This window comes from Myotis lucifugus, unplaced genomic scaffold, assembly GCF_000147115.1.
Source record: "Myotis lucifugus unplaced genomic scaffold, Myoluc2.0 scaffold_206, whole genome shotgun sequence".
Lineage (NCBI taxonomy): Eukaryota > Metazoa > Chordata > Mammalia > Chiroptera > Vespertilionidae > Myotis > Myotis lucifugus.
Genome location: NW_005871254.1, coordinates 920,225 through 935,991, shown reverse-complemented (window position 1 = coordinate 935,991; position 15,767 = coordinate 920,225). Strand labels below are relative to the sequence as shown.

The 15,767-nt window shown below is 37.5% G+C and overlaps 1 protein-coding gene across 1 annotated transcript in view; it reads left to right on the top strand.

Annotated features, from left to right (window-relative positions):
• ZFAND4 (zinc finger AN1-type containing 4) overlaps positions 1–13,121 on the top strand; it is a 63,858-nt gene extending 50,737 nt beyond the window's left edge. Inside the window, 4 exon segments of the mRNA XM_023761318.1 lie at positions 613–1,767; positions 2,787–2,841; positions 11,498–11,615; positions 12,596–13,121. Of these exon segments, the coding sequence (XP_023617086.1) occupies positions 613–1,767; positions 2,787–2,841; positions 11,498–11,615; positions 12,596–12,731 (1,464 nt within the window). The 3' untranslated portion in view covers positions 12,732–13,121.
• Positions 13,122–15,767: the final 2,646 nt, after the last annotated feature.

Here is a 15,767-nt window from a genome sequence, read left to right as displayed (position 1 = left end):
ATTAGAGGCTGTTTATGTAGATACCCTCTGCCTAGCATGTACCAAAATTACACACTCCCAGAAGAAAAGCTGGTGTTTGGCATAAACCATATTGTTTGCACAAACTGGTTAAGCACAATGGGCCACTCTTATCATCCAGGGTGGAGGGATCCCTCTTCAATACAAGTTCCCAGAACCAGCCAAGGACCAGCATTGCAAGCAGGACTTTTCACGGATAGCAGTTTGGTTCTGTTAACTCTTTTCTGCAATACCTACCTTGCCAACCACTTACTCATCTTACTAGTAAGAGTTGTTTGGGATCTAAAATAGGTCAGCAATGTCATATCTAATATAATCAATGATGTTTCTTTACAGCCAAAGTCTGATAATTAGACGTGAGAAATCAAATTATTCTCAGAAAATTATAGTTAATGAAGATAACAAAATTCTTCTCCACCATAAGCTTAATATTTTAATATTTTAAATTAAGGTAATCAAAATGCCAGTGTGTTACAGCAAATCACATTTCCTTCCTTCATTAATTTCTGTTAATGGGCACATAAAATGAGTTATATAAATGAATAATGTAATGAATTCATGTAAAGGAATTATGTATTCACTCTTTTCTTTTAGCCTAAGAAAGCTGTCAAGGTAAAACCTCGCCCACCTGTAGCTCCTCGATCTTCCAGCAGTTCCACGGCAGCTACTCGGCACAGATTGCTGCGAGTTCTCCCCCACATCGGGCAGTCTTGTTTACCGTCTCCTGGGAATGCCTGTCCGCCTGAAACATCCAGCAATGCAATTGCAAGTTTGACAGCCCTGCCCGCTGCTGATAGACCCATATCATCTATAGCTGGTGATTTCCTTAAGGAAGATACTAACTGGGAGAGTAACACACTGCCTCATTCCAGTGGTAGCACCAAACTGTCACCTCAGATAACCCCTGTGGAGTTGGAAAATGACAAAGAGTTTGCTGATTCTATGCTCCATCTTGGACCATCCCTGCCTAGGCGGACAAAGCACTTTTCAGGAAATTTGTCACCTAATAATGAGGATGACACTGTTTTATTTCCAGCTCCTGAAGAGTGTGTAACTGAAAAATCCCTTCTACCTGAAGTGGGTTCATTTCCTTTGTTTTCAGAAGGAAATATTGATGAGCAGAGCAGTGGCTTAGAAGGCACACGGAAGGTAAATCCTGACAAAGGGTTGAAAGCTACAGAGCAGCATCTTAAACATGTTGCAAGAATGTTGAGTGCTGAATCAGTAGAGACTACAGTTCTCAACAACCGTGAATTAAGTCCTCACAAGAACAGACTCTTGTCACCTCTTCACTGTTCTACACCAATGTCACTCCATCATTCTCTGGTGAAGCCACAGAGACAGTCGAAATGTTTTGAGTCTCGGCCTCTCCAGTCTTCTGCTTCACAAAATGTGCTCCGGTCATTGGATGTTCGAAATATGGCTGACTCTTCTTTCTCTAGGACTACTCGCTTTCGAGCTGTTAAAGTTGATTCACCTGGGAAAAGATCTGATATTATTTCTAAAGTTGAGGCTCGGGATATCACAGAAATGGCTAACAAGGCTTCCAAAGAGCCTGTCGGTAGTGTAAATAATATAGGTTTTCTTGCTTCGCTGGCCCGGAGCGCAAGCAGAGACGGGTTACAGAGCTCGCGTGGGGTAGGTAGGCTTCGGACCTCTGGAATTGGGCTGTCTACAAACCTCCAGCATTTTCAGGAAGAATGCATTAGGAAAAGCTCTCCCCAGTTAGAATCTACAGATTTTTATCTAGTAAGTATCTGCTTTTCAGTATGTTCTAGTAGTTGTCCTTGTAATGATTCAACATATTTAAAGTTTAGTTTTTGTTTACATAAATAAGGAGGCCTAAGGTTGACTTCTTGTAATAGTTTCTTTATCTACTTTGTAGAAAATCTTTTTGATAGTTGATTTTTAAATAATTTTATAGTCCTAAATTGCAAACTGTAACTTGAAAATAATTTTGTGTAAACAACTTATTGCAGCAGTCCCCCTCCCCCCCCCCCCACCCAGGGTGTGGGGGATATGTTTCAGTACCTGTAGAGGCTATCTGAAACCATGATAATACCAAACTCTATATATACTATGTTTTTCCTATACATACATATTTGTGATAAATTTTAATTTATAAATTAGGCACAGTAAGATATTAACAACAATGACTAATAAAATAGAATAATTATAACAATATACTGTAATAAAAGTTATGTGAACATGATTTTTCTCTCAAAATATTTTATTGTGTTGGGCTCACCCTCCTTCTTCTTGTGATAATGTGAGATGGTATAATGCCCACATGAGATCAGCTGAGTTTGGATATTCTGGACAAAACCATGATTCACATCCTCAGCAGGATAGAGTGAGATTTCTGCTACTCCCGCAATTTAAAATTTGTGAATTGTTTATTTCTGGAATTTCCCATTTAATATTTTCAGAGTAAATATTGGTTAACTTTAGGTAACTGAAACTGGCAAGCAAAACCATGGATAAGGGGGGAAATACTGTATTTTTAAATGCTATTTTTATTAATTTTTCCCCCAATGAGAACTGTTATTTAAGCCATTAAATTATACTCTTTTAAACATAAGTAATAAGTACAATATTGCTGAATGTGAGAATCAGGTTCCAAGTTAATTTAATTAAAATTCGGTTAGATAATTTTAAATGAAGTCCAACAGCATTTTTGTAATAAAGTACAAGTATTCCATGCTTGGTGATCTTTAATTCTGTTCTCCATTAACTAACACCATAGATGTTTTCTGTTTCAATTGTAGTCTGCCCGTGGTATTGGAATGAATGGAAATAATGCAGCAGCAGGTAAAAGAGTAGGTAAGCTATAGATAATTTTAAAAGCAATATGACTAAAATCATATCATTATGCATATTGTTGAATTTCACCGAAATGCGAAGAACCTTCTCTGTAGTATGTACAGAGTAAACTCTCCCTATACTTTGCTCCACTTAAGAAAATGACTATTGGAACTGACTGTAGGACATATTTGACAAATAAAACTAAAATGAAATTTAGATGTCTGCTGCCTGGGAAGGAATATGGTCTATGTGAAAAGAAGAGTGAAGAATTAACATGTGGTTCCCAATTCTCCCAGGCACTGGCCACTCTAGAGCAATGTCAAAGTTGGGTGGGTTTTGACAAAGTACCCTAGAACAGTGGTTCTCAACCTTCTGGCCCTTTAAATACAGTTCCTTATATTGTGACCCAACCATAAAATTATTTTCGATGCTACTTCATAACTGTAATGTTGCTACTGTTATGAATCGTAATGTAAATATCTGATATGCAGGATGGTCTTAGGCGACCCCTGTGAAAGGGTCGTTCGACCACCAAAAGGGTCGCAACCCACAGGTTGAGAACCGCTGCCTTAAAGGTTCACCAACCAGTCCTATTTCCAAGGCAGCTGTTACTGTCATCATCTTTTGTGTTTTAATACTCAGGCTAGGGATAGGAAACTCATTACAAAGATATACCACCCTTATAGCCCCAAAGTTCCAAAGGATATTTTGTATATTATGGTGGTTATGTAAGTTTTATGTCTTTTTTTTCTTTTTGTTAATCCTCACCTGAGGATATTTTGTCCATTAATTTTTTTAGAGAGAGTGGAAGGGAGGGAGGGAGGGGGAAGAGCGGGAGCGAGAGAGAGAGAGAGAGAGAGAGAGAGAGAGAGAAGAGAGAGAGATTGGTTGCTTCCTGCAGATGTTTTGACTGGGGCCAGGGATTAAACCTGCAACCCAAGTACTCACCCTTGATTGAGCCCTTGACCGGGAATTGAACCCAACACCCTTTGGTGCCTGGGTCAACTCTCCAACCACTGTGCAACACTGGCCAGGGAGAGTTTTATGTCTTTAAAGAGATCCTTAGGGTTTCTTTTTCACTATATAAGACCCAAGGTTCTAAAGTCTTAATATATCCACTTCTTTTTTTAAGAATTTTTTATTGTGGTAAAGTGCACATGACAAAATTTACTGTTTTAATCATTTTAAATGTCTAATTCAATGGCGGTAAGCACATTCACATTGTTGGGCAACCCTTGCCACCATCCACCTCAAGAACTCTTTTTATCTTGAAAAGCTGAAACACTGAGCTCATTAAATACTGTCTCATTTTCCCTTTTCCCAAGCCCCTGGAAACCACCATTCTATTTTCGGTTTCTATAATTTTAACTACTCCAACTACTGCATATAAGTGAAATCATACAGTAGTAGTTATTTTGTATCTGGCTTGCTTCACATAATGTCAAGGTTCACCCATGTTGTAGCATGTGTCAGAATCTCCATACTTTTTAAGGCTAAATAATATTTCATTGTATGTACATAAAACATTTTGCTTATCTGTGCATCTGTGGGTAGACACTTTTTGTGTTCACATTTTAGCTATTATAAATAATGCTATGAACATGAGTATACAAATATCCTTTTGAGACCCTGCTTTCAATTCTTTTGAGCATACACATAGAAGTGGAATTGCTGGATCATATGGTAATTCTATATTTAATTTTTTGAGGAACTGCCATACTGTTTTCTTTCTTTTTTATTAATACTTTTCTTATTTTTAAATTACAGTTAACATACAATGTTTTATTAGATTCAGGTGTACAACATAGTGATTAGACATTTATATAGTTTACAAAGTGATCACCCGATAAATCTAGTACCCTTTTTACACCATAAATAGTTATTACAATATTATTGATTATGTTCCCTATTCTATAGTTACAATGCTATGACTATTTTGTAACTACCAATTTGTTGTTCTTTAATTTATTTTATTTTTTAATATATATTTTTATTGATTTCAGAGTGGATGGTAGAGGGAGAGATAGGTAGAAACATTAATGATGAGAGAGAATCATTGATTGGCTGCCTCCTGCATGCCCTCTACTGGGGATTGAGCCTGTAACCTGGGCATGTGTTCTTGATCAGAATCGAACCTGGGACCCTTCAGACTTTTTATGGTTTCTATATCCCTTTTAAAAAGGGATAACGCTTACTCTGTTTAAGTTCTCACTGTGATCACCCATTCTTCCTCTAATTTCCTTGACATCCTTATAACCTTCGTTTTGAACTCTGCATCTGGTAGCTTGGTTGCCTTCATTTTATTTTATTCTTTTTCTGGGGATTTATTGTGTTGTTTCATTTGGGCCATGTTTCTTTGCCCTCCATTTTAGTTGCCTTGCTGTATTTGTTTCTGTGTATTTGGTAGATCTGCTGTGATTCCCAATCTTGGTATGATGGCTTATATAGAAGATGTCTTCTGGGGCTCAGTGGCATAATCTCCCTGGTCACCTGAACTGGATGCTCCAGGAATGTTTCTTGTGTGGTTTGGTGAGCCCTCTTGTTGTAGTTGTGTCTTGATTGCTGTTGGCCTGTTTGTGGGTGGAGTTGACTGTCAGGCTGGCTGATTATGAGGATTGACCCCAACAACAGTGTTCAAGCAGCTGTTGACAGCTGACTCCACAAAGGGGAATTGGCCCAGTGTCTGGTGCCTGCTAGGATCTCCTGTTTGATGTGCCACTTGTGAAGCTAATTGGATTGTGCTCTGGTGTGGTCTGAAGCCTGCCACTGGGTGTGCTGGTTCTGGGGACTTTTGAGAAGAACTCCAGCACAGCTCAATGTCAGACACTCCCTGTGATCAGCCCTGGGGTACTGTGTAGAGCTACCAGTGATCTGCAGTTGGTGGCTTTCTCTGCTGGGTGTGGGTGCACGTGAGAGGGTGCAGCTGTGTAACAAGGCTGGATTCCACCAGTTCCAAATCTGATTTTTTAATTGCCCAGAGCACCTCGGAGTTCACTGTTAGGAGTGTGAACTCACCTTCAGTCTGGACCTGCCTTTCTTACCTCCTCTGTCCATTCAGTTTGTACTTCTTAATCCTTTCTCCCTTTTCACCCATTCCACCCAACCTTCCTTCCATCTTGCAACCATCAAAATGTTTTCTGTATATACGAGTTTGTTTGTCGGTTTATTTATTTATTCGATTGCACATATAAATGAAATCATATGGCATTTGTCTTTGTCAGACTTATTTAACTCAGCACAGTATCCTCTAGGTCCAGTCCATTTGTGTTGTTCCAGATGGCAAGATTTCATTTCTTTTTGTCACTGAGGGATATTCCATTGTGTATATGTAGCACTTTTTTTATCCATTCATCCATTGATGAACAGTAAGGTTGCTCCCATATCTTGACTATTGTTAATAATGCTTCAGTGAACATATAGATGCATATTGTCATTTCAAATTAGTGTTTTGGGTTTCTTTGGATAAATACCCGGAGGTGAAATTGCTGGGTCCTACTTTTCTCTTGTTATAGCCTATGTTTTTAAATCTGTTTTGTCTGGTATAAGTAATTGCTACCTTAGCTTTTTCGTTTGTTTCCATTTTCATGGAATATCTTTCCCTATCCCTTTACTTTCAGTCTGTGTGTGTCTTTCCATCTGAATTGAGTCTCTTATCAATAGTGTATGTAAGAGTCTTCTTTTCTTATCCATTCAGCCACCTTATGTCTTTTGATTTTAACATTTAATGCATTTACATTTACAATTATTGTTGACTAGAGGCCCGATGCATGAAGACTCATGCAAGAATGGGCCTTCCTTCCCCTGGCTGCTGGCACCGCCTTTGCTTCGGCAGGAGCCACCTTACGCCTTTGCTGTGGCCCGAAGCCGCCTTTCCGCCTCCCCACGCTGCCCAGAGGCCCGGAGCGGCTGGGGTGGTATGGAATGCCTGCATCGTCACCATGGCAATGACGCAAGCATCCTGCCCTGCCCCTGACTGCTTGACACCTGCATATGCAAATTAACCCAACAAAGATGGTGGGTTAATTTGCATACTCATTCCTGATTGGCTTGTGGGCATTGTGAAGGTACAATTTGCATCTTTCTCTTTTATTAGTGTAGATAGCTATGTAGTTACTGTCATTTTATTATTTATATTATATATATATATATATATATATATATATATATATATATATATATTTTAAAGAAGCCTCTTTATCATCCTATATAATAAAAGGCTAATATGCAAATCAACCAAACAGCAGAATGATCAGTCACTATGACGCACACTGACCACTAGGGGGCAGATGCTCATTGCAGGAGCTTCCCCCTGGTGGTCAGTGCGCTCCCATGGGGGAGTGCCACTCAGCCAGAAGCCAGGCTCACAGCGGCAGTAGCGGGAACCTCTCCCGCCTCTGTGGCAGCGCTAAGGACCCCTTGGGGGATGTCTACCTGCCGGCTTAGGCCTGCTCCCTAAGCGGAGCAGGCTTAAGCTGGATGGCGGATATCCTCTGAGGGGTCCCGGACTGCAAGAGGGCACAGGCTGGGCTGAGGGACCCCCCCTACCCGCCCCAGTGCATGAGTGTCGTGCACCAGGCCTGTAGTTTCTTATAATACTGGTTTGGCGGTAATGAATTCCTTTAGCTTTTTTTGTCTGTGAAGCTCTTTATTTGTCCTTTGATTCTAAATGATAGCTTTTCTGTGTAGCATAACCATGCTTGTCAGTCATACTGTTTTCCATAGTGGCTGTGCCATGTTGCATTCCCACCAACAATGTACATGGTTTCCAATTTCTTCACATTCTCACCAATACTTGTTATTTCTTTTCTTTCTTCCTTCCTTACTCCCTTCCTCCCTCCCTCTCTTACTTCCTCTTTCCCTCCCTCCCTTCCTCCCTTCCTTCCTTCCTTCCTTCCTTCCTTCCTTCCTTCCTTCCTTCCTTCCTTCCTTTCTTCCTTCCTTTTTTTGTAGTGGATATCCTAACAGGTGTGGGGTGGGATCTCATTGTGGTTTTAACTTTTATTTCCCTGATGATTAGTGATGCTGAGTATCTTGTTGTATGTATATTTAGCCATTCATATATCTTCTTTCGAGAAATGTCTATTTAAATCCTTTGCCCATTTTTTAATCAGGTTGCTTGTTTCTTGTTAAGTTTTATAGACTTAGGTCTTACATTTAGGTTTTTGATATATTTTGAATAAATTTTTACATATGGTATAATGTATGGGTCTCATTTTACTTGTTTCCATGTATGTATTCACTTTTACCAGACCATTTGTTAAATTAAAAAGACTGTTCTTTTCCCATTGAATGGTATTGTCACACTTACCAAAAATTATTTGACCGTATATGTGAGGGTTTATTTCTGGATTCTCTAATTGTGTTCCACTGATCTATATGACTGTCTTTATGCCAGTGCCACACTGTTTTGATTATTGTAATATATTCACTTTTAATGTTATAATTATTTTTCCTGATCCATATTCAAGTCTGTCCTGTCCTAATCCACAGCTCGGCCTTTTGTGTTTCACTTATTTCTTTTCTCTTAACTTTAATTCAGGCCTCAGTGCTTTCTTCACTTCTCTTCTCACTGCTCCTCTGAAACTTCTGTTGCTGAGGTTGCTAAAGATCTCCAAAATTTTGAATCCAGTGGATGCTTTTGTATTTTTATCCTGATTGTTGTGGCCATCCTTTTTTTTTTTTTTAAAAAAAGGTTTTTACTTATTTTTTTAAAGAGAGAGGAAAGGAGACGGAGAGAGAAAGAGAAAAAGATCAATGTGAGAGAGAGATACATCGATTGGTTGACTCCTGTAGGCCCCCTGACTGGGGACTGAACCCACAACATTTATGCACAGGATAACATTCAACCGAGGCACACCGGCCAGGGCTGTGGCCATCCTTCTTCAAATGGGTTTTTGTTTTTTGGTCTTTTTCTCAAACTCTCTTTTTCCCTCTCTCATTCTGGTCTATCACATTGTTGTAAATTTTTATTTTAACCTCATTTTTCTGTTGTACTTGTTTTACCAGCCCTCTGGTATATACTCTTTTGGTTGACTTCATTTTGGTCAAGCCATCTGCTGCTTCCTACAACTAGAGCTCTGTAACTTGCTGCCATTTCCTTTCAGTAATAACTGTATCATTCTGAATTACCTAAAAGAACCTGTGAAAGTTTTGGTATAAGTTTTATTTAATTGACCTACTAAGTTCTTCTTTGGTCCTCTTTGCTTTTCACTATTGGGTTTCCCTTGGAAATTTTATCCTCTTTATAGCTTTAGTTATCATTTTGGTAGATGGTTACCAAACTTGCATCTTGAGCACTACTTTATTACTTTGTTGACTGCATTTTCTGTTGGGTGAATTTTTAAAAATATATATATATATATATTATTGATTTTTTACAGAGAGGAGGGGAGAGGGATAGAGAGTTTGAAACATCGATGAGAGAGAAACATCAATCAGCTGCCTCCTGCACACTCCCCTACTGGGCATGTGCCCGCAACCAAGGTACATGCCCTTGACTGGAATCGAACCCGGGACCCCCGAGTCAGCAGGCCAATGCTCTATCTACTGAGCCAAACTGGTCAGGGCAAGGGTGAATTTTTTATAGATCATTGTGCTAGATAAAATATTAGACCTGGAAATACCAAACAAGTGAGTTAATCCAAATATATTTAATCTTTTTCTCAAAAGCAACTCTTCACATCAATATTACTTTATTGACTTTTTAAAGATTTGTATGACACACATTTGAGAGAAAGCTTCAGAGAGGAGTTGATGATTGATATTTTCTTATAGGATAAGTCGAGTTTTCTTAGATTGGCAAAGTAGAATAGAGCACTTTAGAAGAGACTGTGCATGTAATGTGTCTGGTGCATCATTCAGAGTGGCTATGATGTGGTCAATGACTTTGGAAAGTTAGGTATTATGTTGGACATAGCACAGTTTGAATGCCAGTCCAAGGACTTTGACTTTTTTCTGATTTGTTGTATGAAACCTATATATTAGCCGGGAATAGATGACTACAGAGTGGTTTTCTCTGATGGGTGGAAAGGCATGTGGAAACTGTTCTCATAGAAGATTGCAGTTATGTTTTGGTGCCACTTCATTCCTGATACAATGATGTTCTCTGTCTTAGCACATTCACAAGAGTTCTTGAATGAAAAAAGTTTGGGAAACATTGAGTTAAGCACCCCTAACAAAAGAAAAAATGAAAATATGACTCCACTGAACTAAGCTCTATCATCAATAGATTTTTTACTTTATTTAGAGGAGACTTTTAAGCCTGAATTTCAGGGATAAGTGCCATTTGATGAGCTGATAGAGGATATCCAGTAGTATGTGCCTTTCTTTTGGTTGCTGTGAAAATGTGTACCTTATTTTTACTTTTTAAGATGTGGAAAGTATCCCATCACCTGTGTGAAATGTTCTTAATAGCTAAGTGCACTTGAAAAAGAAAGTGAATGCTGAGTGGGTGCTCAGCATTATTAGAATCATTCCGTTAGTTGTTTCAAATGTTTCCAGTATGGGGCAAGATCTGGGCATGCATTTTAGACTGGTAATAGAGCAGATGTGATTTTGTCTGGCTGGTATATCCAGCACCCAATCCAGGTTGTGAAAAAAAGGTGTGTTTGTAAATCTAATTTTTTGAACTCTTGAAGAATTTTTAGAGACTTTTAGCTGCCATATAAACATGAAGCCCAGGCCTACCAAACCTTTCGCAATAGCGCACGCAAAATAGGTGCCTGTCCATTGACACAGCAATTTTCCTTCTCATTCCTTCCCCTTGTTTTTGTTTTCTTTGCCTCTTGCTTCTTGAACTTTAAGTGCTACCAAGCACTATGTACTTGCATTGTTGTAGCAACTATGGACATGAGTTTGAGCCTCTCTACTTATGAGGGGTTTGTTGGAAATTTGCTCAATTCTAAAAGCATTCCACTTAGTAATTAAAGAAATAGATTTATTCTTTCTTATAACAGATATGATAGTACGAAATTTAGTAAATGTTACAATAGTACAGAATTTAGTAAATGTTTTTTGAAAAGGTTGTACTGTGAAATCAACCATATTAGTAATTATTGCTAGTATGTTTTATATAATTATAACATTTAAAATTTCTAGAATGCTTTTTATATATTAGAACTGAGTTGACCTTAAAACACTTAGAAGTCTAGAGAGAAAAGTAGATGTTCCGGTATCTTAAAAATGAACAAATTGAAGTTTTGAAAGAATAAATAACTTGCTTGCTGAATTTGATTTCTGTGGCATAATTATGACTAAAAGATCAATTTCATGAGACTCTGCTGCTCCTTCTTGGTGTGAAAAAACAGGGTGACTGTATTACATATGATGTTGTTTTTCAGAGGCCTCATAAAAATGATTTTGAATCAGACATTTTTCTTGATTCACTGTCAAAGTTTAATGCACTTTATATATGCTGATTGTCCTAGAAATAATCACTAATGTGTTGGTGTGTACAAACATTCTAAAAATATGAGTCACAGTTAGTTGAAACCTACCACATCTTAAACATATAACAGTTCTGCATCTTCACTTGCAGATTCTATAAATAATTTTAGATAAAAAAATAGCACAAACTAATTTTTATGGAATAGAAGTTTGCTTGTGTTTTGCTTAATAGCATTTCACATTTAGAATTTTATGCCTGTATTAATCAAGGTTTCCTTTCTCTAAACAGGAGAATGTACTCATCTCCTCCCACCTGTGCAAGCCCCTATTCAAACAAAGAAGAAAACAGCAAAGCATTGTTTTCTTTGTGGGAAGAAAACTGGACTGGCTACTAGCTACGAATGCAGGCAGGTTGGCTAGCTGGAAAAGTTGAGATGCTTTCTTTGTGATAGCCCAACTTGGGAATACAATGTAAAATGTTCTTTAAGTTGGTTATTCAGAACATCATGAAGATGATGTTCATATGGCAGACCTCTGTGTAACTCCTCCTAATTGGTTGAAGTAAAGAGCAACTAGATAGCTCATGAATTTCCAAACTCATGAGACCCTGCCCTGCCCTTTAAATGCGAAGGTTTAAACCGATGGGAGACGACACTTTTTTTATGATAGATATACTTATTTTTTGTTGTTGTAATACAGCTTGGAAGAATCCCTCTAATATTCTATTTTAAATTTAATAAGAAAGGACTACATTTAAAATTAATGTAGTATAAATTTTAACAATTATATAGTATGCTTTTTATTTCAAAACAGATGAATAATACATTTATAAAAATTAATGAATTTCTTCCTACCCATAATTATTTCTTTCATTAGTATAGATTAATATGCTTCAAGGATGGTGTCTGCCCTTAGGTTGAGGACAGATATTAAAAACAACTGCTGCTTTTTAGAGTGTATTTTATTCAAATGGGAACAGCTTATCTTGTTGCTAGAAATATTTTTTAAATCCATTCGTGGTTTAGTTAGCTTTTACATAATTTAATTTTCCTATCAGACAAATTTCTCAGAAATTCATAGTTCTCCCAGGTTTAAATAGTTGGACTATTTATCAGTTTTTGCAATTTTACTACTTCCCAAAGGTCTACACCCTATTTCATTCCATAATGGATTCTTTATTATAAACTCTCATGATTATGGACAATTAGCTTGTTCTTTTGGGGGTGGTTCTTATGCTTGTCTATAAGCAGAAGGGAAATGCCCGTGTTGAAATGGCTCAAGAGAACCACAGGGCTCCTGTTGGACTCCCTGAAGTCAAGCGCTGATCTCCCAGAGAAGAGCCTCTAATAAAAATGTGACTATTCATGTGAACTTTTTTGTGCTTTAGATGTGGAAACAACTTCTGTGCATCTCATCGCTATGCAGAAACTCATGGCTGCACCTATGATTACAAGAGTGCAGGGAGGAGATACTTACAGGAGGCAAATCCTGTGGTTAATGCACCAAAACTTCCAAAAATCTAACTCTTGCTCTGCACCTAACTGTTCTGCCCGAGGAATCGTATTACAATGACAGCCAGAAGAAATATTGTTAGACTGCATTAATTTTGTTCCACACCAAAAGATTTACCAAATAACAAAAGCATACAATGCACACTGTTGGAGAATGAGAATGCTACTGTATTTGACATCTCTATTTTTTGGTGAATCAAAAGTTTTAAAAGTAGTTTTAAAAACTTTAAACTAAATGAGTTAGCTTTGTTGTTGCATGTCTTATGTTAAGTATCTATATATTTGATATTGCAATTTTACTAGACAAGTCTTCAAAAGACGCACTTTAGGAAGTGACCATTGACTGCATAACTGTCTTCCACATTGTACAGAAATGACCTGTCGTATAATGGCACTATTCAAACCGACCACTTTTTTTTGTGGGGGTGGGGTGGGTGGGGATTTGTAAAAGAAAAATCCCATGTGTGAAAGTTTATTCAGTTCACTAGCAAGTTCCTTTTTATTTCAAGCTGCTTTTTATAAAAAAGAACATTTGGTTTTCCAGTGTGTTTTTAATACATATAATTCTTCCGTATTCACATTGGCATTTGGATATGTATCCATTCTATAAAACACATCATGTTACTCATAGTATATATTTCTTAAAATACTACTTTTTGAATGGTAGTTTTAAAATGGATGTCCCACTTGTTGCCATTAAATTCAGAACCCAACTTTTCAATTTTTGAAAAACAAAATCTCACAACTTGCTTTGTTTTTCTTATATGTTGAGTGCTATTACCAGGAGAAATTAAAATAAATATTCAATTTCATGATGAGTTTGATTATTTAAAATAATTTTTGAGTTATTTTTTGCTTGATCTCTTCACCTTTGTCACTAAATCCCCCAAACCCTTCCCTCTGATAGCTCTCAGTCTGTTCCATGTATCCATGCTTCTGTTTCTATTTTGTTAGTTTATTTTTCACTAGTTTCCACATGTAAGTGAGATCATATGGTATTTGTCTTTCTCTGACTGGCTTATTTCACTTAGCATAATACTCTCCAGTTCCATCAGTACAGCTGCAAAGGGTAAGATTTTCTTCTTTTTGTGGTTGAATAGTATTTCACTATGTAAATATACTAGAGCTTTTTAAATATATATATATATTTTATTAATTTCAGAGAGGAAGGGAGAAGGAGAGAGAAATAGGAACATCAATGATGAGAGAATCATTGATCAGCTTGCCTCCTGAACCCCCCCCCCCCCCCAGGGGATTGACCACACAACCCAGGAATGTGCCCTGACTGGGAATCGAACTGTGACCTTCTGCTTCAGAGGCCGACGCTCAACCACTGAGCCACATCGACTGTACCTTTTTTAGTCACTTATCTACTGCTTCCAAATCTTGGCAACTGTAAATAATGCTGCAGTGAACACAGGGGTGCATTTTTTTTTAAGTTAGTGTTATGGTTTCTTTGGATATATTCCCAGAAGTGGCATCACTGGGTCATAGGTAGTTACATTTTTATATTTTGAGGTAAGTCCGTGCTGCTTCCCACAGTGGCTGCACCAATTTGCATTTCCACCGACAGAGCACTAGGATTCCCTTTTCACTGCATCCTCGTCAACATTTATTGCTTGTTAATTTACCGAAGGTAGCCATTCTGACAGGTGTGAGGGGACATTTTATTGTGGTTCTAATTTGCATTTCTCTCGTGATTAGTAACCTTGAGCATCTTTTCATATGTCTATTAGCCATCTGTATGTTCTCTTCAGAGAAGTGTCTATTCAGGTCCTGTGTCCATTTTTTTAATTGGATTGTTTTGTTGAATTAAGTTCTTTATAAGTTTTAGATATTAACCCCTTATCAAATGTATCATTGCCAAATACGTTTCCCCATTCAGTGGGTTCCATTTTCATTTCGTTGATGGTTACCTTTGCTGTGCGAAAACTTTTTAGTTTTATGTAGTCCCATTTGTTTACTTTTTCCATCATTACCTTTGTCAGAGGAGATATATTAGAAAAAATATTGCTATGAGAAATGTCTGAGATTTTACTGCCTATATTTTCTTCTAGAATTTTGATGGTTTTGGGTCTAAAATTTAAGCCTTTAATCCATTTTTAGTTTATTCTTGTGTAGGGTGTAAGAAGGTGGTCTAGTTTCTTTTTTTTGCAACTATCTGTCCAGTTTTCCCAACACCATTTATTGAATAGACTATCTTTATCCCATTATATGTTCTTGCCCCCTTTGTCACATTTTAATTGGCCATAAAGGCATTGGTATATTTCCGGGCTCTCTATTCTGTTCCATAGATCTCTATGTCTGTTTTTATATCAGCTAATACGCTGTTTTGATTTCCATAGCCTTGTGTTATAGTTTGATATTAGGAATATGATTCCTCTAACTTTGTTCTTCTCAAGAATCTGTGGCTATTCAGGGTCTTTTGTGGTTCCATATAAAGTTTTGGAATATTCTGGTTCTGTGAAATATGCCATTGGTAACTTGATAGGAATTACATTGCGTTATAGATTGCTTATTATAGTTTGGAGATTTTATTTTCTTAAAAAATCTTTATTGTTGAACATATTACAGATGTTCCCTGTATTCTCCCCATTGTCCCCCTCCACCTGGTTCCCACCTCACCCTAGGCCATCACCACAGTATTGTCTGTGTCCATAGGTAATGCATATATGTTATTTAGTTAATCTCTTCCCATCGCCCCATACCCCTTCCCTCTGAGATTTGTCAGTCTGTTCCATACCTCTGGCTCTATTTTCTTCATCCATTTATTTTGTTCATTAGATTCCTTGTTCATTTATTTTAATTCTTAGATTCAATTGTTGATAAATATGTATTTATTGCCATTTTATTGTTCATATTTTTTATCTTTCTCCTCCTCCTCCTCCTCCTTACTAACTCTTTTTCTCTTGCTACTTTTAGATTATCTCTTTATCTTTAACCTTTGGCATTTTAATTATGATGTGTCTTGGTGTCGGTCTCTTTTGGTTCCTCTTGTTTGGGACTCTCTGTGCTTCCTGGATCTGTAAGTCTACTTCTTTCACCAGG